We start from the raw sequence: 23,261 nt of genomic DNA, 5'->3' as shown, positions 1-23,261 counted from the left end.
CTGGGGGTGCCCAGTGTGGTACCCGGCGCAGTGCCTTGTGTCTGCGGTGCTCGGTGCAGTGCCGGTGCCCAGTGCAATGCCCGGTGCAATGCCCAGTGCAGTCCTGGTACCCGGTGCAGTCCCGATGCCTGGTGCAGTCCAGGTGCCCAGTGCAGCCCCGATGCCCGGTGCAATGCCCAGAGCAATGCCCGGTGCAGTCCTGGTACCAGGTGCAATGCCTGGTGCATTCCCGGCACCAGATGCAATGCTCGGTGCAGTCCCGGTGCCCGGTGCAGCCTCGATGCCCGGTGCAATGCCCGGTGCATTCCCGGCACCAGATGCAATGCTCGGTGCAGTCCCGGTGCCCGGTGCAGCCCCGATGCCCGGTACAATGTCCGGTGCAGTCCCGGTACCAGGTGCAATGCCCGGTGCAGTCCTGGTACCCGGTGCAGCCCCGATGCCCGGTGCAATGCCCGGTGCAATGCCCGGTGCATTCCCGGTACCAGGTGCAATGCCCGGTGCATTCCCGGTACCAGATGCAATGCCCGGTGCAGTCCTGGTACCCGGTGCAGCCCCGATGCCCGGTGCAATGCCCGGTGCAATGCCCGGTGCAATGCCCGGTGCATTCCCGGTACCAGATGCAATGCCCGGTGCCGTCCCGGTGCCCGGTGCAGCCCCGGTGCCCGCTCCGCGGTCCCGCCCCGCCGCCAGGAGGCGCCGCCGCGCTCTCCCGCGGCACCGAGCGGCCGTCGGCTCCGCCAACCACTCGGCTCCTTCCGGAGCGGCTCGGGCGAGGGGCGTGGTCCCGAACGCAGCCGGCGGCCGAGGGAAGGGGCGGGGCCAGCGAGCCTTCGGAGAGATTCGTTCCTCTCCGGCATCTGTCGGGTGTTTCCGGGGCGGGTTCGGGCCGTTCCGGCGGCGTTCGGGCCCTTTCCCAGGCTGCCGCCGGGCTGGGAGGTCGGAGCGGGCTGGAGCCGAGCGGCGGCGGATGGGGCCGGCGGAGAGGTGGGACGGGACCGGGACCGGGACCGGGACCGGGACCGGGGGAGAGGGGAGGCCGGGATGGGAGCCAGACCCAGCGCCTGGCGCCGGGACCCGCGGTGAGCGCGGCCCCTCAGCGTGAGGCGCCCCGGGGGCCCTGGGTGGCCTCGCTGGGCCGAGGCTGTGCCCCGTCCCCGGGGGCCGCACCGGGACTGTCCCCGTCCCTCTCCCGGTGCTGCCAGCGCAGTGTCACCCCCCCCCCCCACCTTCCCGGGGCTGTGCCACCCCCGGGCTGGCCCTGTCCCCTCTCCCCGAAGCGCCAGGGCAGGTCCCCTGTGTCCGCCCCATGGTGCCACCGCTGTCCCTGTCCCCTCCCCGTGCAAGGGCCGTGTCCCCCAGCCCCCCCGGCCTCTCTCCGTCCCCTGCAGTGGGGACCTCAGTGCCATTCTCCATGCAACGGTGCCGGTGCAGGGACCTCCCCCTTGGTAGGGTCCCCCCCTCATTGTTGGGGTCCCGGGCACCCCCTCGGGGTGACAAAGCCCCTGTCAGGGCTCCCGCCTGGGCTGGGGACTTGTCCCCACCGCAGTTCTGCCCCAGCAGACTGGGGCTGGGTGACCCAGGGGTGCTCCTGCCCAGCCAGGGTGGCTGCGGCTTTGTCCCCAAACCCTGGCTCTGGGGTGATGACCAGCCCCTCTTTGTGCCCTGCGTCCCTTCCAATCCTGGGGATGTTTCTCGACCCCTTTGAAGAGGGACCTTCCCGTGGCCATGTACATCCAAAACCGAGGCTCTGTGTTCGATAGGAAACAAAACCGGGGTGGGGAAAAGCCAGTTTAAAATGAGAACTGCAAAGAGTGGCACCAGGATTGCGCCTTTCGGCACCCGGCGTGGCGGGGGAACGGCCGCCTCTCCTCCCTGGTAAAGCTGGGCTTTTATTTCCCGAGCCACTCTCAGAGCCACTGGGGAACTGGCCCTGTGACTTTCTCTGTGAGAGCGAGAGAATGGAGACAGCTGAGTAAATATAGCCTAAATCACTGCTTTCCTGGCCATTCCCCCGCCCTGCGGAGGGCTGGCGTGTCCCCGAGGCTGGGTTGGCCTCTGCTCTACTCATCGGTTCCTCCATGATGTGGGAAAGTCCAAGCGATGGTTTGGTTTTCTTTGGTGACTCTTTTCTCTGACGTGGGCAGATCGTGCTTCGATCTGCCCGTGCGGTTCGCGGCGAGGCTCCGGTCTCCCGAAGCTCATCGCTGCCCCCAAAAATCTCAGTTTTTAACTCGGTGGAACGTGGCTTTCGGCACAACGGGGAAATCCTTTTCTGCCCGCAATTGGGTCTCGCCGGACAAAAGCTCCGGGTTGGAAGAGAAGCTGTGGCCGAGCTGGAACGCGGCGAGGAGCAGAGCGGTTTGCGGAGCCAGTTTGGAGCCGTGTCAGAGCGCCGGCGCTTCGCTCCCAGCGCTGGGGTGTGTTTACAATGAAAAAGAAAAAAAAAAAAAAGGAGTATTTATAATATCGAGAGCTCTTTTAATTCCTCTGGGAATATGTGGAGCCGCAGCTTGGAGCTAGAGTAGCCAAGTAATGGAAGATAAAAAGCAAACAGAGGAAGGGACAGTGGGTTTCTCAAGTTGGAAGGTCTTGCCTTTCTCAACCAATACCCGAAACATGTTGGCCTGCTAACGTGATTGCTGTGCAGAGCTGCTAAAAAATCGGCGTAGAAATCTCAAATACCCCAGGGAATGTGATTCTAAGCAGATAAGTTAGCAAGAGCAGTTGTTTTTTGGTGTTTTTTTTTTTTAATGTACTCAGGGGTTTTTTAAACTGTAATTTTTGAGGGAAGTAGCCAAAACATTGGGTTTATTTCTGAAAAAGAAGTCCCTAATCCCAGCCCTATGAATGCTCCTAAATGGAAGTAGTTCTCTCTTAAAAATGAGGAAGGTATTCGGTTATCCCGAGGAAGGGATTTATGAGGCTCCTCAGGTCCCTGCTCACCATAACATTTACTTTTTCAGTGGAAATGTTGGCGATACTCCTTCATTTCCTTGGGCTTCCGTGAGTAAAGCGAAACATTTACTGAAATTCAAGGCTGAGCAGTAAGTGCTCTGTGTCCCTGGCAGGGGGTGGTTGCATGGGGAGTGTTTCTTGGTGAGAAAAGAGGTAAAACCAGCCTAATCTGTCCCAAATTATACACTGGGGATTCCCAAGCTCTCACCCCAGCTGTGCAGGGCAGAAGGACTCGATGCAGCAGCAATTGTCACCATAGGGCACAATGTGGCAGGCGGTTCCGTGTCCATTTTTATTTCCATGCCCAGTTGCATTGTCCCATTTTCTCTCTTTTTTTAATTAAAGGAAAAGTTTGTTCTCGTTGTAACCCATTAACATGTAGGGTTTTGCAGTTCAAGCCTTGATTTGGTGGGTTTTTGCCCGCTAAGGATTTGATGTAACTTGGAAAGATTTGAGCTGTTTAGATTGTCGTAAGCATATTCTTCTTTAAAATATTTTTATGCATTTTTTTCACCTCACTGCAGGGAAAATAATTCTCAGTCTGGCTTCGAACTTTGAACTGCACTTGGAACTGGGTTAAAAAGGCACAGGAACCACATTTAAAACGTTAAGATACTTTTATTTATGCGCTGGGCACACACAAAAAAGGCTTGTAATGTGTTTTTTGTTTCAGACCCATGTATTAAACAAAGCAAGTATTGACAGCAGTTAATGAATCGAGGGATTGTTCCTGGGCGCTGAGATAGATTTACCAAAGGTATTTAGATGTCTGATGCATGGGATTTTTTTTTTGCAGAGCGGCCTCAGCGAGCGCTCGCCAGCGCGGCAGACACACCAGGTTCTTCTCCGAGAGCTGAGAGAAGCTGGAGCCCAGCCCAGCTGGAATCTTTTTTGGCAACCCGCTCCCCGTCTCCCGCGCACGCAGAGCCCCCGGTCACGGCTCCGCTTCCAGCCGACATGCTCCTGCCTGTCCCCGGCTCTCGGTTCTGCCTTTCCCGGCTCGCCTTCCCTGCAAAAAGCTGGTTTTTAGGGATTTGGGAAGCGTCTGTTCTCTCTCCCCAAAGACGGGCGGATTCGCTCGGCTGCTTTTCGGGGGGGTGCGGAGCTTTCCTGCCGTCCCACGTGCACAGATCAGTCTGGGAAAACACTAACCGGGTCTGTGGCAGGACGTTGGGACAAGTGTTTCCCCTGACGGTGCTGGCATTTACTGTGTGGATTTGGCTTTCGCAGGAGGCTCCTCACCCCTGTTCTGGCTTTAAATTTTCTGTATTTTTTCATTTTCCCAGTGACCTGCTGGGACATGGATAGCAGGGGGGGCACAGAGCTGCATCTGTGTTCCCACCACAGGGGAGGAGGCTGGAAAGAGTCATAGAATCATAGAATAGACCTTAGAGATCATCTTGTCCAACCCCTGCTATGAGCAGGGACATCTGCACCAGCTCAGGTTGCTCAGAGCCCCGTCCAGCCTGGCCTGGGATGTCTCCAGGGATGGGGCATCCACCAGCTCTCTGGCCAACCTGGACCAGGCTCTCACCACCCCCGGTGGCAAAAATTTCTTATGTCCAGCCTGAATCTCAGAGCAGAAGCTGCAGGACCTGCTCTTTGGAGAGACTCGCTGCTCCGGGGCAACTCTCTCCCTCTTCCCACCCTTTCATGCAAGTTTTAAAAAAGCTACTGAACAAGTTCGCCAGGGCTCAGCGTTTTGTCCTTCCAGCCTTGTCGGAGGCACCGGGAGCTAGGGCTGGAAGCCGGGGAGCACCAGCCCCGCTGGGTTTGGGCTCTGGGTGCAATTACAGGGTCTGTCGGACCCTGACAAGCAGCGTTTAGAGGGGCGAGAAGCCTGCTCATAAATCTATCTTTATACTCTGGATGATGAAGTAATATTTTCCTGGATGGAGCTGGTCGGGTTGGGGAAATGCTATCCCGGTGCAGCGGGAGCTTGCGTGGCGGCTCCGCTGGGATGTGCCGCTTCTCTTGCAAATACCCCATCCCCGGGGTCTCCCCATGAGTCCTGCAGCCTCGTATCGCTCCTGGAGCTGCAGGAAAACTCTCCAGCGACCCAAATCAAGCTCGATCCTGTTCCTCACCCGCCGAATCCTGCCTGCGAGCATCCTGCATCCCCGAGGGCAGCGCCTGCTCCTTCATGGCAAAGCAAACCCAGCCGGGACGCTTGCCCAAGCAACGAGCATGGGCTCTGGCTGCTGCACAGGTTTTATGTGCCACGGCCTCTTTTTTGCCTTTTTTTGTCAAGAGAAGGAGCCCGCAGCGTGGCGAGCTGGCTGCGGAGAGGCAAAACTGGCTCCTCGGGGGAGATTTGCACCGATTTTGGGCTTTCTGGCGGCGCATGGGGGTGGGAACGTGCCAGAGGGACGAGGGGCTTTGGAGCCGACGTGAACTCTTAACGTCTTGCTGGCCCGGGAGGTTTTATTTTGAAATAGCGCAGATCCCTGGCGTTAGTGCCTCTCGCGGAGTCCAGCCAGCGGTCGGAGCGGCTTTGGCTTTGGCCCCGCTGGGAAGGGTGCCCGGGCTCCCCGCGCCTCCCTCCCGCAGCCCTGAAAAGCTCCTTCCTGCTCGCTAATAGTTTGCAGATGAGACTCGAAAGTTTGAGCCGGGTCGGGTGGGTTTTGGGCCAAAACGGCTCGAAGAGTTAAGAGGACCCGCGGAGTTTCGGCGAGCTCGGGGTGTCCCTGGGAAGGCTGGGGTTTGAGTGCCCCTAGGTCCAGGTTTGCTGAGAGAACTGGGATTTGCCCCGGGGAAGTGGAAAACTGGCCGGTGCAACCGGGAGGGGATGGGAAAAAAAGGACGTGCCCGACTGGTGGGAATGCCCCAGCTCATCCATCCCTTCAACAACATGTTATAACCCAGGTTTGGGGTTTGTTTTTTTTTTTTTTGGTGGATTTTTGGGCAGGGCAGGCAGCTTATTCTTCAATTTCTCTCTGAATAGCTGAAAGGCAGTTAGCAGCTTTAAGCAGACTCGAAGGCTTCTGAAGGTTATTTTAACTCGTCTCGCCTCCGTTTCTGCGAGAAGAACCCGTGCCCACGCTTGATGCTGGTGCTGCTTTTGAAAAGTTCAAAAATTTACTTTGCTCAGAGCGAAGCTTTGAAGTGCTGCTCTGTGGGAATGGCAAAGGCATCTCGAAAGCCTTTTGCCAAAAGCTCGGTTAACCTGCATTTGTGGGCAGCTACCTTCAGAAGATGACTTTGCGCATGGAGGAGATGTAAAGGTGAATTGTGAAATCGAATCGATTTAGCAAGAAAAGGTTAAATCTGTTTGTTTTGCTCCTATTCAGGGCCTCCAGCTGGTGGTTGCGGAGGTCACCCTTTTCTCTGTGCAGAAGTTCCTGCATAAAAAGGCTTTTTTGTCCTGTTTGTTGTCTTGTTTGCATAAGTGCTGCGAGGAGGGTGAGCTGGAGAAGCAGGAGTGGAACCTCTTTAAGATGCAGAGCCGGTGCCGGGTTGGAGCAGGGAGGAGGTGACATTCCTGCACACAGCTCCTCGCTCGTTTTTTTGGGAGTGTAAATTGGAATTAAGCATCTCCTGGTTGGATCCAGGGCTCAGCAGCAGCTGCTAGGGAGGGGAGAAGCGAGTCCTACCTCTCCCAGCTGCTCAGATGAACCCCTAGTTTAAATCTTGGCGTCTTGGGGGCGGTTTGAGTGTCTGACTGTGCAGTGACAGGTTCTTCTTCTCTTCGCAGGCGCTGGGAAGGGAGACGGAGCACGTCACGCTGTTCCAGGCTGGAATCGCACCGTGGTTTTGCCCCCCAGACTCCAAGAAACCTGCTTCTTTTTCAGCGGAGCGGACCCTGATCTCCTGTTTCTCCGCTGCATGCCCGCTCACGAGTGCTGGATTATGTTTGTCTCCTTCTCCCTTTGCTCCATAATTTGGCTGAATCGCGGTTTCAAGCTCAGGAAAAGGGGCTGCACCTAAGCGTGCCGGGACACCCAGACCAGGCTCCTGCGGTGCTGGTTCACGTCGAGACGTTCAGAACGCCGATGGGGGAGAGCTGCCTCTGAAATCCCTCCTTTCTCACCCAAAAACCGCGCTGCCTCGCCATTCAGAGCCCGTCTCCCCGCCGCAGAGAGGATGGGCAGCACCGATGGGTTCCAGTACCGCGCGCTCTACCCCTACCGCAAGGAACGCGAGGAGGACATCGATCTGCTGCCCGGGGACATCCTGGTGGTCAGCAAGGGGGCCCTGCAAGCCTTGGGCTTCAAAGACGGGGATGAGCAGACCCCTAACCAGATCGGGTGGATCCTGGGCGTTAATGAGCGGACCAAGCAGAAGGGTGACTTTCCCGGCACGTATGTGGAGTACGTGGGGCCTGTGAAGATCTCGGTCCCTTCTCACCGGCCGCGGGTGCAGAGACCCCTCCCCGCCACGCCGGGGGCCGGCGGGGGCCGCTTGCCGGAGGCTCTGGAGCAAGGTAAGCGCTGCCGCGGGCCGGGTTGCTCCAAGATATCCCCACTCCCGGCGTGTGGCCAATGAGGGGGTGTTGGTGGCTTTGCAGGACAGCGGTGAAGCCCTTGGCTTGGCAGCAGCATGGTCAAGTGGCCTGGGGGTCAGAATCACAGAGTAGTTTGGGTTGGAAGGGACCTTCCAAACTCATCTGGTCCAACCCATGAGCAGGGACATCTGCACCAGCTCAGGTTGCTCAGAGCCCCGTCCAGCCTGGCCTGGGATGTCTCCAGGGATGGGGCATCCACCAGCTCTCTGGCCAACCTGGGCCAGGCTCTCACCACCCTCAGGGCAAATAATTCCTTCCTCATGTCTCAGTTTTGGGCTCGCACTTAAAGAAAGCACATTGTCCCTCCAGCTTCTTGGGAGTTTAGCAGAGCTTCTTGGAGCGAGCCTTGTCCCACTCCTTGTTACCGCTCCAGGATCCTTCTCCCTCTCTGGTTGTGACCAGCCAGGATCCCTGTGGTCCTTGGACCCTCTCCCTGCTCTGCTGAGGGTTTTGCTCCTCTCCCTCCCTTTAGGAACAACTCCTGACCTCTCCCAACCACCTCCCTGCCTCCGGAGCGCCCGGGGCATCGCTCCCTGCCAAGAGCCGCTCGGCCCCGCTGAGACACGCAATTAACTTGTCTCTGGGCAAAGAGGAGAAAAGTCAGGCTCTAAAAGAGAACTTCTGAGAACTGGAGCTAATTGCTTCTCTGCCTGGCACCCGTCCCTTCCCGCAGATCGCAGAGCTCCATGGCTGATCCTGGCCGGCGCTGGGCTCGGGACCGACCTTCTTTTCGCCTGTATTTTTATATTTTTGTGTTTTACAGGCCTTGTGGCATGGGCTCAGCAGGCTCCGTGTGCTCTGAGACGGCAAACAGGGGCGATAGCCACGTTTCACTGCCTTTGCTCCTCCTATACCTTGCAGAACACCACGAACTGGTGTGTACTGGGGGAGCAGGGTCAGCGGAGGAGCTGACGGGGATCAGAATGCATTCCCACTCCTCCCCGTCCCATCAGATGCTTCAGGCTGTGTGGAACATCTCTGGGGTCATAAGGCACAGAAAGGAGACCCCGTCTCTTAACTTGGGGTGCTGGGGCTGTGTCTGCAGCTCCCCAGAGCTGCCCCACAGCCGGAGGGGCGGCCCTGGGAAATGTCTCCGCAGGGTGGGAAGGCGGCAGGGCCGTGAGTTTGGGTTGGCAGTGAGAGCCGCTGTCCTGAGTCATCCCGCTCACAACCTGCCTTTCCAAGAAAGCAGCTTCTCCCGGGAGCCAGGGGCACGCTCTGTGGTGGATGATGCGCCGGCCGTGCCCGCGTCCAGCCCCGCGCTCCCTCGGGGGCTGCATTTGCTGGATTTGTGCCTCCGTGGGCTCCCTCCTCCTCCTCCTCGTCTCGAGCGGAGCTTGTCTGAGGCATGTTTGGGTGGTCAAAACCGTCGCCCTGAGCAGGGGTGGGGATCGCGGGGATGTGGAAGGAGATACGTGCCGAAGCGCCCAACACGCAGAAAATACAAGGTTGGGAAAGAAACCCAAACCTGGCCGGTCTGCACCCTGCCCGGGGATGGAGCAGAGAGCGGGTGGGGTACCAGGGCACCCCAGGGGGGTGTCAGCCCTGTCCCCATCCCCTGTGGGTGCATCCCCACAGCTGGGGCCTCAGGGTGACAATTCAAACCCCAAAGGCCATTTTGGCACCGGGATGCTGGTGGGGAGACGCATTTTTGCGACTGAAAAACTATGTTTAAGCCAAGCTCGTGTTATTTCTTCGTGGTCTGTGCTTTGGGAGGTGCAGGGATGTCTCCTGGCTGCCCTGCGGAGCTCAGAGCTGGTGGCATTTCTGCCCTGTTGTCCCATCCTGGCTGACAGGGACCCCTGAGCTCCGCGGTGTCACACACGGAGCAGGGACAATGCCACAACTGCCACCCAACCCTGGAGCGGCACTGTCCCCACCGAGCAGCCAAAACCCAGCGCTTTCTGCCCACGGACTTACAAGCTGCTGGGCTTTGCCTTCCGTAGAGAACACGAGCGGAAAATGCGGCTGGGAACTATTTCCGCAGCTGCCCCGGCCGTGCTGTGAGCAGCCTTGTTCGCGGCGGCCTGGCCGGCTCCGGCACAGCCTCCCTCATTTTATTTTATTTTATTTTATTTTTTTACAAAAAGGCAAGCTGCTGCCTGCTGAAACAGCACAATCCCGGCCAGGCCACGTGTGCAGCACCAGTATTTATTCTCCTTTCAGCCCTTCCCCAAGGGGTCAGGCCCAGAGCTGCCAGTCTGGCACCTCGCCTGCAGCTTCCCCAGCCCGACCAGCACCACGCTGGGTCCCTTCCCGTGCCCGGGGGCTCTTTCTGGTGGCGGTTTTACCCCCCTCCAAACAACGCAAGCCCTCACAGAACTGCCTGCCTGCCCCTCTGCTCCATAGCACCCACGCGAGCTGCTGCGTTTCCCCGTGGGTGCGGGAGGAGTTCCAGAATTGCTGTGAGACCACACCGGGCGCCTTGGGGTCAGATCCGTGACAACAGAGCCATGTTTCACAACGGGGAGCGGCCTTTTTTCACCTGTGGAGTGTCCTGGGTGTCCTCGCCCACCATGGGCTCCCAGGGATCTGCCCAGTGCTGTGGATGAGCCTCGAGGAGCCTCCTGCACTGGCTAGTGCTTAATTAGAAGAAAAATGGGGCTCTGGCACGGCTCATCCTTTGGCAAACCTCCCGCTGGCAGCTGCTTGCCCGGGCCTGCGTGTTCCTGCCCTGGCATGTGTCACCCTCCGGCACAGCGTGCCCGGCGCTGGGACATCGTGATCTCCTGGAGGTGACAGCGAAATGCCTGATGTAGCTGTCGATCCCCTGGGAATAGTGGGGAGGACTCCAGTCCCGTGTCCGTGCCCCGTAACGGCGTGCGCGGCGGGGGAGGCCGAGGGCTGGTTTCCATGTTAAACGAGCAATCGAGGGCAGGAATTTGCTGACGCGGCGTTCTGCTGGTTTAATCGCGGCTCAGCGCCGCCAGCAAGCTCCCTGGCCCTGCTCCACCAGCCCTGGGCAGGGACTGAACCCAGGGACACAGGGGAGCAGCAGGGATCCCCCAAACCCACCCTGTTGGGGGCTCAGAGCAAAGCCGGGCTTAACCAGTGCCATACTGGTTTCTGAGCCAGTTTATGGGTTCCCCGCAGCTTCCGTGCGGTGTTTGCGTGGGCTGTGGCCTCATGGCCGTGGTTTTTCTTCGCTCTGGGACACCAGCGTTGGGAGCAGCGTTGGTTGTTTGTACCCCAGCCCATCTGTGGGGGGCTGAGCAGGGTCTGATCCCCTTCTCTCCCTCCCTCTTTTTCCCCCTCCAGTGTCTCCTCTCCCGGATTTGCAGGACCAGTTCAGCCCTCCAGAGCTCGCGCCGCCACTGCTGGTGAAACTGGTGGAAGCTATTGAGAAGAAAGGTAAGGGGAGATGCTGAGCACCCCCCAAAATGAGCACTGAGGGGCTGAGACCACCCCAAAGCCCCCCAGCGAGGGCAGAGGGGGAGGCAGCTGTCTTTAAAAGCTGTTGGCGTTGGATGGAGCTCCGTGGGGGACACTGGATGCAGCTTCTTGCAGAAATGTGGGGGGGGTCTCTGCTCCCCGACCTGAATTGAGCTGCTGTTCCCCAGGATTGGGCTCACCCCCCACCTGCAGAGGCCTGGGGGTGCTGGGGTTTGGAAAACGCTTCCAACCTGGATCTGTGATGCAAAGGAGAAACGGGGCCGCTAACCCGAGTGTCCCGGGGGCTGCGGGAGGTCGGTTTGGACACGGTCCAGCCCCGGTTAGCCGTGCCGTAGCCATTGCCCGGCCGGCACAGGGCTGGCACCAAACCGGTACGTGCACTGGGAGCCGCAGGGCTCGCCGCTAACAGCAGCGCCCTCCCTCCTGCAGGGTTAGACAGCGAGATGTTGTACAGGACATCTGGCTCCGAACTGCGGCAAGCGCTGCGAACCGGTAAGAACCAGCTCGGCGCGGGGAGGAGGCGAATCGGCTCAGATGGAGGAGATTAGGGGATGTGACAGCGCCAGTGCTAATGCAATCCAGGCAGTTCCTGGCTCCCAGCACCACTGCCGTGGGGCTGGGACGGCCCCACACATCCCCCTCTCGTGTGGAAGGGACGGGATGGGGGGGATTCCTGTCCCCATCCGTGGGCTGGAGCAAAGCATGAGAGGAAACGGCCTCAAGTTGCGCCAGGGGAGGTTGAGGTTGGATCTTAGGAACAATTTCTTCCCCAAAGGGCTGTCGGGCATTGGAACAGGCTGCCCAGGGCAGTGGTGGAGTCACCATCCCTGGAGGGGTCGAACAGACACAGAGATGAGGTTCTCAGGGACATGGGGCAGTGCCAGGGGTGGGGGAGCGGTTGGACTCGATGATCTTGAGGGGCTTTTCCAACACAAATGATTCTGTGAAAGGGACGTGACGCCAGCTCAGAGACTCGCAGCCCACCAAGCGAACCCCTGCGCTTGTGTCCCGCTGCTCTCGGGGTGCTCTGCTGATGGGCTGGCAGAGTTTTCTCTTGCTCTGTCACACCACAAATGAGCAGAGGAGGATCTTACGGCTCAGCTTGTTGGCTGGAGCCATGGCTCCACTCTGCCGGGAGCCTCATTTCTGGGGTGCAGGGGGGCACTTCCAGGCATCATCCGTGTCCCCACGTGGTGTGTGACAGTCACCAGGACTGGTGCCGGCAGCACTGGAACTGCCGTTTGGTGCCCAGTGCTGTGCCCACCACCCATGGGATGTCTCTGTCCCGACAGATTGGACCCTGGGCGACCTGGAGCCCTTCGACGTGCACTCCCTGGGTGAAGCACTGCGGGGTTACCTGCAGGACCTGCCGTCCCCTGTGGTGCCAGTGGCCGTGCACGGGGACATCCTGCGTGTCCTGCAGGGTAAGAGCTTCGGGAATGCGCAGCTTGGTGGGATGGACACATTTGGGGTATTACAATATTTCCTATGGCTGTGGGGTCTGTGTGACACAGCCGAAGCGTGGCGAATGGTGCCGTCTCTTCCATCGTGTCTTCTTCTCTCCCCAGAGATCCCCCAGCCAGAGAATTGTCGGAAGCAGCTGCTGCTGGCCCTGGAGTCGCCTGTGGTCCCGCTGCAGAACACGCTCACCCTGCAGTTCCTGCTCCGGCATCTGGGGAAGGTATCGCAGCAAGCCGAGAGCAACAACCTCCACCCTCGGGCCCTGGGAGAGATTTTTGGGCCCCTGCTCCTCCGGCTGCCCGGCGCCAGGTACGGCAGGCTCTTGGCTGGGATGGAGCAGGCAACACCAGGGCTCAGGCATGGGAGAAATTCCAAGTTCTCCCCAACAGCTGCTGATCTCTGCTCCTCTCTCCCTGCAGCCCAGAGCTGAGCCCTGACTTCTCCGTGCTCTTCCTGGAGATACTTCTGCAGACGAAGGAGTTGGAGCCAGAGCAGTTGCCTCCAGGTATTGACATCAAAGAATCACAGAATAGTTTTGGTTGAAGGGACCTTCCCAGCTCCCCCAGTGCCACCCCTGCCATGAGCAGGGACATCTTCACCAGCTCAGGTTGCTCAGAGCCCCGTCCAGCCTGGCCTGGGATGTTTCCAGGGATGGTTCATCCACCACCTCTCTGGCCAACCTGGGCCAGGCTCTCACCGCCCTCAACGTCAAAAAGACGCCCCTTCCTTGGGGCCTGAGGCGCTGGCGTTTGTGCTCCGTGGGTGCGGAGTCTCTGCCCCCACGAGCGGGTTGCCGAGGGTGTTTCTGTGCCTGGGGGCAGCTCAAAGTGTTCAGCTGCTGCTGTAGATGTGTCTGGAGCAGCTCCCGGCAGCGTGGTGGCCAAGGGGGCTTCCCAGGATGGTCACTGCTGGGAGGGGAGCACTGAGGGAGCTGGGACATGAGGCCACCCTCCTTCTCCCCTCCTTCTCCCCTCCTTCTCTTCCAGCTTTGCCTCCAAAACCTCCTAAGCCAAAGCCCAGCGCAGCCAGCTTGGCCAACGGGAACAGCGTGCCTTTGCAGGACGCCGAGTGGTACTGGGGGGACATTTCTCGGTAAGGGGGTGTCTGGCAGGTGACGTCCTGTACGCCCTGTCCTTCCCGTTATCCCAGGGAGCTCTGCTGGCACCTCACAGGCCATGACGATCACGTTCCTTGCAGGGAGGAGGTGAATGAAAAGCTCCGGGACACACCAGATGGTACCTTTTTGGTGCGCGACGCCTCCAGCAAGATCCAGGGAGAGTACACGCTCACGCTCAGGTGGGCACTGGGGTCCCCGAGAGCCTCTGCTGCTCTGGGAGGGAGTTGTCACTGCGTGTCCCACACGTCAGGGTGGTGATCGGTGCCCTCTGTCCCCTCCCCGCTGCAGGAAGGGCGGCAATAACAAGCTGATCAAGATCTTTCACCGGGAAGGGAAATACGGCTTCTCCGAGCCCCTGACTTTCGGCTCGGTGGTGGAGCTCATCACCCATTACCGGCATGAGTCGCTCGCCCAGTATAACGCCAAACTGGACACCAGGCTGCTCTACCCCATCTCCAAGTACCAGCAGGTGAGGCCTGAGCTGCTGGGACAAAACTGGGAGCGCAGCTCCAACCAGGGGCCATTGCACATCCATCCTTGGCAAATAGCATCCCACTGCTTGCCCCGTGCTGGGACGTCGCTTTTTGGGGTGCTGGGGGGCGGTTTGTGGGAGCAGCTGCCTCGCCGAGGGGCAGGAGCAGGTCCTGACCGAGGCTGCCTGTACGGCAGGACCAAGTGGTGAAAGAAGACAGCGTGGAGGCCGTTGGGGAGCAGCTGAAGGTCTATCACCAGCAGTACCAGGACAAGAGCTGGGAGTACGACCTGCTGTACGAGGAGTACACGCGCACTTCGCAGGTACCGACACCCCCCGGGCTGCCCCAACACCCCCTGATCGCTGGGCCAGGAGGAGAAGGGATGAGAATGAGCAAAAACCTGCCCAAGTCCTCCCCCTTCCTCAGCCCTCCCCTCCCTTTTCAGGAGCTGCAGATGAAGAGGACGGCGATCGAGGCTTTCAACGAGACCATCAAGATCTTTGAGGAGCAGTGCCAGACGCAGGAGAAATGCAGCAAGGAGTACATCGAGCGCTTCCGACGGGAGGGCAACGAGAAGGAGGTGCAACGGTGAGGACTGGGGGTGCCGTGACCTGTCCTGCAAGGGGATGGGGGCTGGAAAGGACCATCCTCGGCCCAGGCATGCGCAATCCTCACCTCCCCAGCAGCGTGCTGTGTGCTGGAGCTGGCAGGCCGCCTCCTCTGCCTCCCCCACGCTGGCTCGCAGCCTAAACCTTTTTTTCCCCCCGCCAAGGATCCTCATGAACTCAGAGAAACTCAAATCTCGCATCACGGAAATCCACGACAGCAAGATGAAGCTGGAGCAGGACCTGAAGAAACAGGCCTCGGAGAACCGGGAGATCGACAAACGCATGAACAGCCTCAAGCCAGACCTGATGCAGCTGCGCAAACTCCGGGACCAGTATTTGGTGTAAGTAATTCCTGCCCCCGCGCAGGGCTGGGAACAGGGCCCTGCTGCCCCTCCAGCCCAGCTGGGAGCCATTCAGCTGGTTCCTGGAGGGTTTTGGGGTTTGTAAAACCGGCTTGTGGGCTGCTGAGCCCTGCAGTGTGTGGCCTCGGGGCATGGCAGCCCCTCAAAGGGGATGGCTGCTGCCCTCTGGTGATAGCAGAACAAGCGCCTGGCGTCAGGGATCCGAGCACGTTGGGGATCCGGGCACGGTGCCCGCGCTGAGCTCTGCCTGTCCCTCCCCAGGTGGTTGACGCAGAAAGGAGCCCGGCAGAAGAAAATCAACGAGTGGTTGGGCATCAAGAACGAGACGGAGGAGTGAGTGTCCCCGCTGACGTGTTGTGGGGTGGAATCAGAGAATCGCTTTGGTTGGAAAAGACCCTCAAGATCGAATCCAACTGTTACCCAACCCTGGCAATACCCCATGTCCCTGAGAACCTCATCTCTGTGTCTGTTCGACCCCTCCAGGGATGGTGACTCCACCACTGCCCTGGGCAGCCTGTTCCAATGCCCGACAGCCCTTTGGGGAAGAAATTGTTCCTGATATCCAATCTAAACCTCCCCTGGCGTAACTTAAGGCCGTTTCCTTTCATCCTCTCAGGATGTGGGGGGCTGTGGGACCGTGGGCAAGTCCCATCTACCCACCTGGGAGCTGGGGACACCATCCCTGCTGGAAGGGGTGACAGCAGATGGCAGAAGGGAGATGCGGGGGCCGTGTCCCCAAACCAAGGGGTCCTGACCCTCCCTGTGCTCGGTTGCAGCCAATACTCCATGATGGATGACGAGGAGGAGCTGCCCCACCACGAGGAGCGGACGTGGTACGTGGGGAAGATCAACCGCTTGCAGGCGGAGGAGATGCTGTGCGGCAAACGAGACGGCACCTTCCTGATCCGCGAGAGCAGCCAGAAGGGATGTTACGCCTGCTCTGTGGTGTGAGTAACCCCCACGCAGACCTGCCGGGACGTGCCTGGCATGGGCTGTGCTCCCGCATCACTCTCCCGGTACTGGTAACAGGCTGGGGGGCGAAGGGATGGAGAGCAGCCCTGCGGAGAAGGAGTTGGGGATGCTGGAGGATTAAAGGTTGACCGTGAGCCGACAATGTGGGCTCGTAGCCCAGAAATCACGTTGTATCTTGGGCTGCATCCCCAGCAGGGGGAGGGAGGGGATTCTGCCCCTCTGCTCCGCTCTGGTCAGATCCCCCTTCCAGCTCTGAGTCCTCAGCACAGGACACACATGGACCTGCTGGAGAGGGGCCAGAGGAGCCCCAGAAATGATCCGAGGCTGGACCAGCTCTGCTGGGAGGACAGGCTGAGAGAGTTGGGGTGTTCAGCTGGAGAAGAGGAGCTCCGGGGAGACCTTAGTGTGGCCTTTTTGTACTTAAAAGGGGCCCATGAGAAAGATGGGGACAAACTTTTGAGCAGGGCCTGTTGCGATAAGACAAGGGGTGATGGTTTTAAACTAAAGGAGGGAGATTCAGGCTGGACACGAGGAAGAAATTGCTGCCCCGAGGGTGTTGAGAGCCTGGCCCAGGTTGGCCAGAGAGATGGTGGATGAACTGTCTCTGGAGACATCCCAGGCCAGGCTGGACGGGGCTCTGAGGTGACACCCACGTGTGCTCTGCTGTCCCTGTCCCCGCCATGCGCTGACCCGTGCTCCCTTATCTCCCCGCAGGGTGGACGGTGACACCAAGCACTGCGTGATCTACAAAACGGCCACCGGCTACGGGTTCGCCGAACCCTACAACCTCTACGCCTCCCTCAAGGACCTGGTCTTGCACTACAAGCACACGTCCCTGGTGCAGCACAATGACTCCCTGAATGTCACCCTGGCTCACCCCGTCCTGTCCCAGCCGCCGGCCAGATGAGCAGCCCGTGCACCATGCAAGAGCTGCCTCCAGCTTCTCCCCAGGGCGCTGCTTTCTGGCTCTGGACTCTCGCACCCTGTATAGTTCGAGTCTATGTGCTCCTGCCCCTCCAGAGCCTCTGAGATGTCTGTGACCGTTCCTGGTGTCCCTTTTGGTCAGTAGCTTGAAACCCGCGTTGGCTGGTGGGACAAAAAAAAACCAGGCTGAGCTGTCGATTCTTCCAGCCTTTAGGAGGTGGGATCCAGTTGTGATCTGAATTGCCGGGAGGCAAACGCAGCCCACTCCTCTTCTCCGATGAGCAGGTCAGATCCTTTCTTGCAGGCAGGTCGTCCCGCTATGCATCGCCTTCCCAATTCCTCGGCGTGTGTCACCGTCCCCGTGTCACTGCGGGGTCCCTGCCTGATGCTGGAGGAGGAGGAGGCTCCACTGAGCATGTGCATCCTCTGCTCTCACTTCCCTCGGGGGTTTTGTTCGGTACGAGGGGTGCTGCTCCTCCGACTCATTTAGGAAGGAGAATCCCCGTCCTCCGCAGGGCTTCTGGGCTGAGGTCTCCGCTCACATCACACTCCACCTCACCGTCTTGTTCCCTGATGTCACCACCCCCCTGGAGCGTTGCCGTCCGGGGAGGGAGGATCTGGTTAAGCGCCGAATCTCTCGTCTCATTTGTGCCAACTAAGCTGTGAAACCCCTGTCGGTACCCGTGGTTTTTCCCAGCAGAATCTGGGGGATGTGCAGCTGGTCGTTTCAGGCTTATCTTTTGGTGCATCTTTGCAAACTTAACCTGTTGTAGCTCTGTAAATACGGTTCATTTCCTAATCGGCTGCTTCCCTAGTCCTGGTTTTTGCTGAACTCCCACAAGCGGCCGGCCGGGCTGTTCTGGACTGGGCTCCTGCAGCTGCAGCAGGAGGGGCCGGAGGCGACGCACACGATGAGCCCTCCCCGAAATGAAGGACCTGTCTGCTGCGGGAGGACGGTATCTCCTGAGCACGTAGAAATGTATATGCATGACGTGGAATTATGTATGCAAAGCACTTATAATCGTCAGTACTGTACGGGGAATTGGGGTGAAGGAGCCGGGGGTCGCCGGCGCGGGATTTATTGTGGCTTTTTTTGGATAACGCTGAGGTCAGAGCGCTCGAGGGCAGCAGGGGTGGCCCTGGAAGAGCTTTAAGAGTCGAGGCCGCGGTGGCGTTTGCTTTGCTGGGTTATTTTGCCTGCCTGGCTGGAAGAAAGCGTTCATCGTCCTCTTGACTAGCCGGAGAGGCTCTTCCCTTCTCCGGGCTGCAGCCGGTGGATGCCGGAGCTTCTGCCACTTCTGCTTCGTGTCGCGACTCGGGCTGCGCCATGTCCGTGGGTGCTGCTCTGCCTCCGTCCCCTCCCCAACGTGCCACCTGCGTCGGGGACCGTGCTGTCCCTTGTCCCCACTCAGCTCAGCCGCGGGACGGTCCCCGGATCCTTTTGGAGCTGCGATTGCTGGAGCAAAACGTCTTATTCCTGTTGCTCGCGGCGGTTCTCGGCTGTACAGACCCTGCTCCGTGCGTTGTGCTTTTTGGCTCTGGTTTCTCGGTGTGCGTTTTGGCTTTGGGGATCGCTTGGGAAAAGCCGTCGGGGATGATTAAGGGAATAGTTTGGGCTCGGCCACGTGAGAGATGAGAGCACGGGTGCTCAGCACTGTCCCTGCAGACCCTCCTGGGGCTGGGGGGGCTGTTGCAACACCCCAAATCCTTCCGCTGGGGGTTTCCAGCCTCTGCTGCTCCTGCCCCACATTCCAGCTTCTCCTGATGGTGTGTTTTTTTTTTTTTTTGACCCTTTCTGTTGAATTTTCACCCCACGCTGCCCCTTCCCAGCCAGAGCCTCTTGCACCCCAGGAGCACTGGGGGGGTGACGGTCACCCCTGCGCATTGTCCTGGCACCCGTCACCACCAGGGTGACACCGCTCGCGAGTCCTGTGCACAACGAGGAGGAAAATGCCCTTTCCAGGGCCCCCTTTCCCCGACTTGCCCCCCAAAACCCCAGCTTATCCCCCCCACCCCGAGCTCCCCAACCCACGCAGCCCCCTTGCAATCAGCTCCTTGTCATTTGTCCCTTTGCTGCTTTTGCTCGTGCTGTTCCCAGCGCCGGGTGACCCGGCAGCGACGTGTTTTCAAAGTCCTGGGCTCCGCTTTGCTGCTTCGTGACCCCCCCCCGTGTCCCCAAACCCGTGTCCTGTGGGTACAACGTGGCCGTTCCTGCTCCCCGGGGCATGACCTGGGGCTTCGTCCCTTCGTGTCCCCCGTTGTCACCCCCTCGAGGGCTCTCGTGTCACTGGTGGCTTTGTGCTCGGAGGGGACGTGGTGACCGCGTGGTTTTTAGTCCCTAGGTATCCGCAATAATCAATAACTCGCCACTTCAGTTGTTCGTTACCAGCAGTAGTTCTCTATGCTCTTTCTGTTGATGTTTACTAATGTAAAACCCAGTATTTGTTACTGTAAGAGGATTTTTTTTTTTTTTGTACGGTACTTCAAAAGAAAAAAAAAACACAAAAACGACCAAAAAAAAAAAAAAAAAGGAAGAAATAAACAGAATTAATAAAGGGGCTGCGAGGATTTCTGTGGGTGTTGTGCCAATGGGGCTCATCCTGGGCTGGGCGCAGGATGTGACCCATCGCCTGGGGACCTGCGGGGCTAGGACAAGCGGGGATTGTCCCCGTGCAGGGAGGTGGCACCGCAAGGAGGTGGCACCGAACCCCGAGGGGCGAGAAACAGCCGGAAACAGCGGCTAAAAACAGCGGGGGGAAGTACGAGGTTCCGTGTTCAGCACCAGCAATGAGCCCAGAGGGATTTTTTTGGGCAGCACCGAAGCCCCTGGGTGTTCCACAGGGATTTGGGGGGGTCCCACACAGAGCCACCCCCCTGCCCGTTTGGAGACGCCGAGCACGGTGTTGGGTTTCTGTCCCCAACATGTCACAACCTGCGGGGAAGCGGCAGCCACCGGCGGGGCTGAGCGAGGGGCTGTGACCCCAAAACCCCAACTCGGGGCTTGGCTCCCAAGGGGACAGCGGGGACGGGGTGTCCAGAGCGGGGTGGGACAGCGGGGACAGGGTGACCCAAGCCGGGCGTCCCCACGTGAGTCAGCAGCGTTGGCGTCACAGGAGGAGGCCGGTTGATCCGGGCAGGACGGGTGCGCGGGGGCGGGCGCAGCCGGGCTTTAAAACCCCCAGCAGGGCCAGGCTCGGCTTCCCGCCACCCCGCAGCGTCCCCATGGCCCCCGCGGTGACACTGGCGCTGCTGGTGGCCCTGCTGGCCCCGGGCCTCAGGGTGGTGGCCGCTCCCCCCGGCTGCGACACCCGGGCCCCGCTCTGGTGCAGCTCGCCGGAGATCGCTGCCGCTTGCCAGGTCAGAGCCACCGCGGCCACCGGCCCACGCAGGGCAGGGCCACCGGGCATATGGGGACAGACGGTGTGGGGACATCGCCCGCGGTACCCGGTGCTGAGCACCCCTGCGGCACAGGCTGGCGTGTCGCGGGGCTGCCCAGGGATCCTGTGCCGCACTGGCACCGCGGGGACGCACCGACCCCCAACCCATCCCCAGCTGCTTTTTCAGCATAAAACCACCTTTTTGGCTTATTCCACCCTGGACGGTGACGCTGCTGCGATGGTGGGTCTGGCAGCGCCCTGGGGGGTGCAGCCACAACCGGGCGGTGGGCGCTGGGCTGCGCCCCCACCCAGACACATCCCGGCCGCACCAGATCTGTTTTCCCCAAAAATACTTTGAGGAAGTTCCCCCGGAAAGCCCCAGCGGCGCGTCGGCAGCGCACAGGACCCTGCGGCCGCAACAGCCGCTCTCACTTCCCTCCCCAACCCCGTGCACCCACATCCCAGGAGCTTCGCCCCCATCCCCTGCAAATATCGGGGACCCTGAGCCCCCCGAAACCCTCCCACAGGCCGAGAGCCGCTGCGCCCACCGCTCGCGCCCCGCGGCCGCCCCCGTGGAGCTGAGCCTGTTCTACGAGAGCCTGTGCCCGGCGTGCCGCGCGTTCCTGGTGCAGGAGCTCTTCACCGCGTGGCTGGTGCTGCCCGACGACGTCCTCAGCGTCACCCTGGTCCCCTACGGCAACGCACAGGTAGGAGCCGGTGCCACCGGTGCTTGTCCCCGGTGCCGCCGCCTGCTGCTCAGACCCGTGTGTCCCCCAGGAGAGGAACGTCAGCGGGAAGTGGCGCTTCCAGTGCCAGCACGGCCCCGAGGAGTGTTTGGGCAACATGATCGAGGTGACGGTGACAATCCCTGTTCCCACGGTGGTGGCACAGGGTGGGTCTGGCAAGCCCCTCACCGTCCGCCCTGTCCCCATAGACCTGCCTGATGCACGAGGCCAAGAACTTCAGCACCTACTTTCCCGTCATCTTCTGCCTGGAGTCGGGCAGCTCCGTCACCAAGAACCTGGAGGCCGTATGTTCCCTCACTGTCCCCTGCGCCCCGCACACAGGGATGTCCCTGTCCCCCTGACCTGCCTCTGTGTGCCTGTGTCCCTGTCCCCATCCCCCTGACCTCCCAGTGTGTGTCCCTGTCCCCTGCACCCCACTGCAGGGACGTCCCCATCCCACTGACCTCTTGGGGTGTGTGTCCCCTGTCCCCTGCTCACCACCACGGGGATGTCCCTGTCCCCCTGACCTCCTGGTGTGTCCCCATGTCCCCTGCTCACCACCATGGGGACATCCCTGTCCCCCTGACCTCCTGGTGTGTCCCCATGTCCCCTGCTCACCACCATGGGGACATCCCTGTCCCCCTGACCTCCTGGTGTGTCCCCATGTCCCCTGCTCACCACCACAGGGACGTCCCTGTCCCCCTGACCTCCTGGTGTGTCCCCATGTCCCCTGCTCACCACCACAGGGACGTCCCTGTCCCCCTGACCTCCTGGTGTGTCCCCATGTCCCCTGCTCACCACCACAGGGACGTCCCTGTCCCCCTGACCTCCTGGTGTGTCCCCATGTCCCCTGCTCACCACCACAGGGACGTCCCTGTCCCCCTGACCTCCTGGTGTGTCCCCATGTCCCCTGCTCACCACCATGGGGACATCCCTGTCCCCCTGACCTCCTGGTGTGTCCCCATGTCCCCTGCTCACCACCATGGGGACATCCCTGTCCCCCTGACCTCCTGGTGTGTCCCCATGTCCCCTGCTCACCACCATGGGGACATCCCTGTCCCCCTGACCTCCTGGTGTGTCCCCATGTCCCCTGCTCACTGCCACAGGGACAAACCTGTCCCCCTGACCCTCCCATGTGTACGTCCCCCCTGTCCCCATCCCCCTGACCTCTTGCTGTGTGTCCCCTCTTGTCCCCTGCTCACCACCACAGGGACATCCCTGTCCCCCTTACCTCCTGGTGTGTCCCCATGTCCCCTGCTCACCACCACGGGGATGTCCCTGTCCCTGTCCCCCTGACCTCCTGGGGCATCTCCATGTCCCCTGCTCACTGACACAAGGATGTCCCTGTCCCCCTGACCTCCTGATGTGTCCCCATGTCCCCTGCTCACCACCACAGGGACGTCCCTGTCCCCATGACCTCATGTGTGTGGCCCCCGTCCCCACCTCACCACCATAAGGATGTCCCCATCCCCCTGACCTCCCACCGTGTGTCCCCGTCCCCAGTCCCTGGCGTCCCCACGTGTCCCCTGACGTCCCCGTGTCCCCCGTCCCCGCAGTGCCTGCAGGTCTACGCCCCGCAGCTGGACAGCGGCCGCGTCGCCGCCTGCGTGCAGGGGGACGTGGGGGCCGCCCTGATGCACCGCAACGCGCAGCTGACCGAGGCGCTCGACCCCCCGCACCAATACGTGCCCTGGATCCTCGTCAACGGGGTACGGCGGGGAGGGGACAGGGAGGGGACAGCCGGGGGGGCCGGGGCGCCGCAGGGACCCCCCTGACCGCCCCGTGTCCCCCCATAGAAACACACGGACGAGCTGCAGGCGCAGGCACAGGCCTCGCTGCTGGGGCTGATCTGCCGCCTCTACCAGGTGGGATGGGGGGCCCGGGGGGGCTGGGGGACACATCCCTGTCCCTGTCCGTGTCCCTGTCCCCGTCCCTGTCCCCATCCCTGTCCCTGTCCCCATCCCCATCCCTGTCCCCATCATCCCTGTCCCTGTCCCCGTCCCTGTCCCCATCCCTGTCCCCATCCCTGTCCCCATCATCCCTGTCCCCATCATCCCTGTCTCTGTCCCCATCTCTGTCCCCATCTCTGTCCCCATCTCTGTCCCCATCCCTGTCCCCATCATCCCTGTCCCCATCATCCCTGTCCCCGTCCCCATCCCTGTCCCCATCATCCCTGTCCCTGTCCCCGTCCCTGTCCCTGCTCGTGCTCCACCAGCCGCTCTCTGGCAGGGGGAGAAGCCCGAGGCCTGTGGGGGCTTAGGGGCCTCGAAGGTCCCGGCCGGCTGCAGGCGCTGAGGGACGGCGTGGGAGCACGGAGCGAGCGGCGAATAAAAAGGACGATTTTGTGGAAAAATCAGAGGCTCTGGAGTGTGGTGTTTGAGGCGGGGGGG

General features: G+C 60.5%; 2 protein-coding genes across 3 annotated transcripts; both read left to right on the top strand.

Moving 5' to 3' along the window:
- The first annotated feature begins 896 nt into the window (after nucleotides 1-896).
- PIK3R2 (phosphoinositide-3-kinase regulatory subunit 2) lies at nucleotides 897-19,245 on the top strand. 2 transcript variants are annotated; one of them, XM_065652429.1, is made up of 16 exons: nucleotides 897-984; nucleotides 6,650-7,378; nucleotides 10,718-10,810; nucleotides 11,282-11,344; nucleotides 12,145-12,276; nucleotides 12,421-12,622; nucleotides 12,733-12,818; nucleotides 13,300-13,405; nucleotides 13,511-13,609; nucleotides 13,719-13,899; nucleotides 14,100-14,225; nucleotides 14,349-14,491; nucleotides 14,676-14,852; nucleotides 15,135-15,206; nucleotides 15,650-15,820; nucleotides 16,560-19,245. In XM_065652429.1, the coding sequence occupies exons 2-16, from the start codon at nucleotides 7,039-7,041 to the stop codon at nucleotides 16,750-16,752; spliced, it is 2,184 nt and encodes a 727-aa protein (XP_065508501.1). In that variant the 5' UTR covers nucleotides 897-984; nucleotides 6,650-7,038; the 3' UTR covers nucleotides 16,753-19,245. The 2 variants fall into 2 exon arrangements, with proteins under 2 accessions (XP_065508501.1, XP_065508502.1); XM_065652430.1 differs by lacking the exon at nucleotides 897-984 and adding an exon at nucleotides 3,655-3,712.
- Nucleotides 19,246-19,888: 643 nt separating this feature from the next.
- Nucleotides 19,889-23,213, top strand: IFI30 (IFI30 lysosomal thiol reductase). The gene is made up of 7 exons (XM_065652683.1): nucleotides 19,889-20,126; nucleotides 20,674-20,853; nucleotides 20,924-20,998; nucleotides 21,081-21,176; nucleotides 22,428-22,580; nucleotides 22,668-22,736; nucleotides 23,101-23,213. Exons 1-7 carry the CDS (start codon nucleotides 19,992-19,994, stop codon nucleotides 23,164-23,166), a joined length of 774 nt encoding a protein of 257 aa, XP_065508755.1. The 5' UTR covers nucleotides 19,889-19,991; the 3' UTR covers nucleotides 23,167-23,213.
- Nucleotides 23,214-23,261: the final 48 nt, after the last annotated feature.

The sequence above is a fragment of the Caloenas nicobarica genome, chromosome 27 (assembly GCF_036013445.1).
Source record: "Caloenas nicobarica isolate bCalNic1 chromosome 27, bCalNic1.hap1, whole genome shotgun sequence".
NCBI lineage: Eukaryota > Metazoa > Chordata > Aves > Columbiformes > Columbidae > Caloenas > Caloenas nicobarica.
This window is presented reverse-complemented; position numbering and strand designations above follow the sequence as displayed.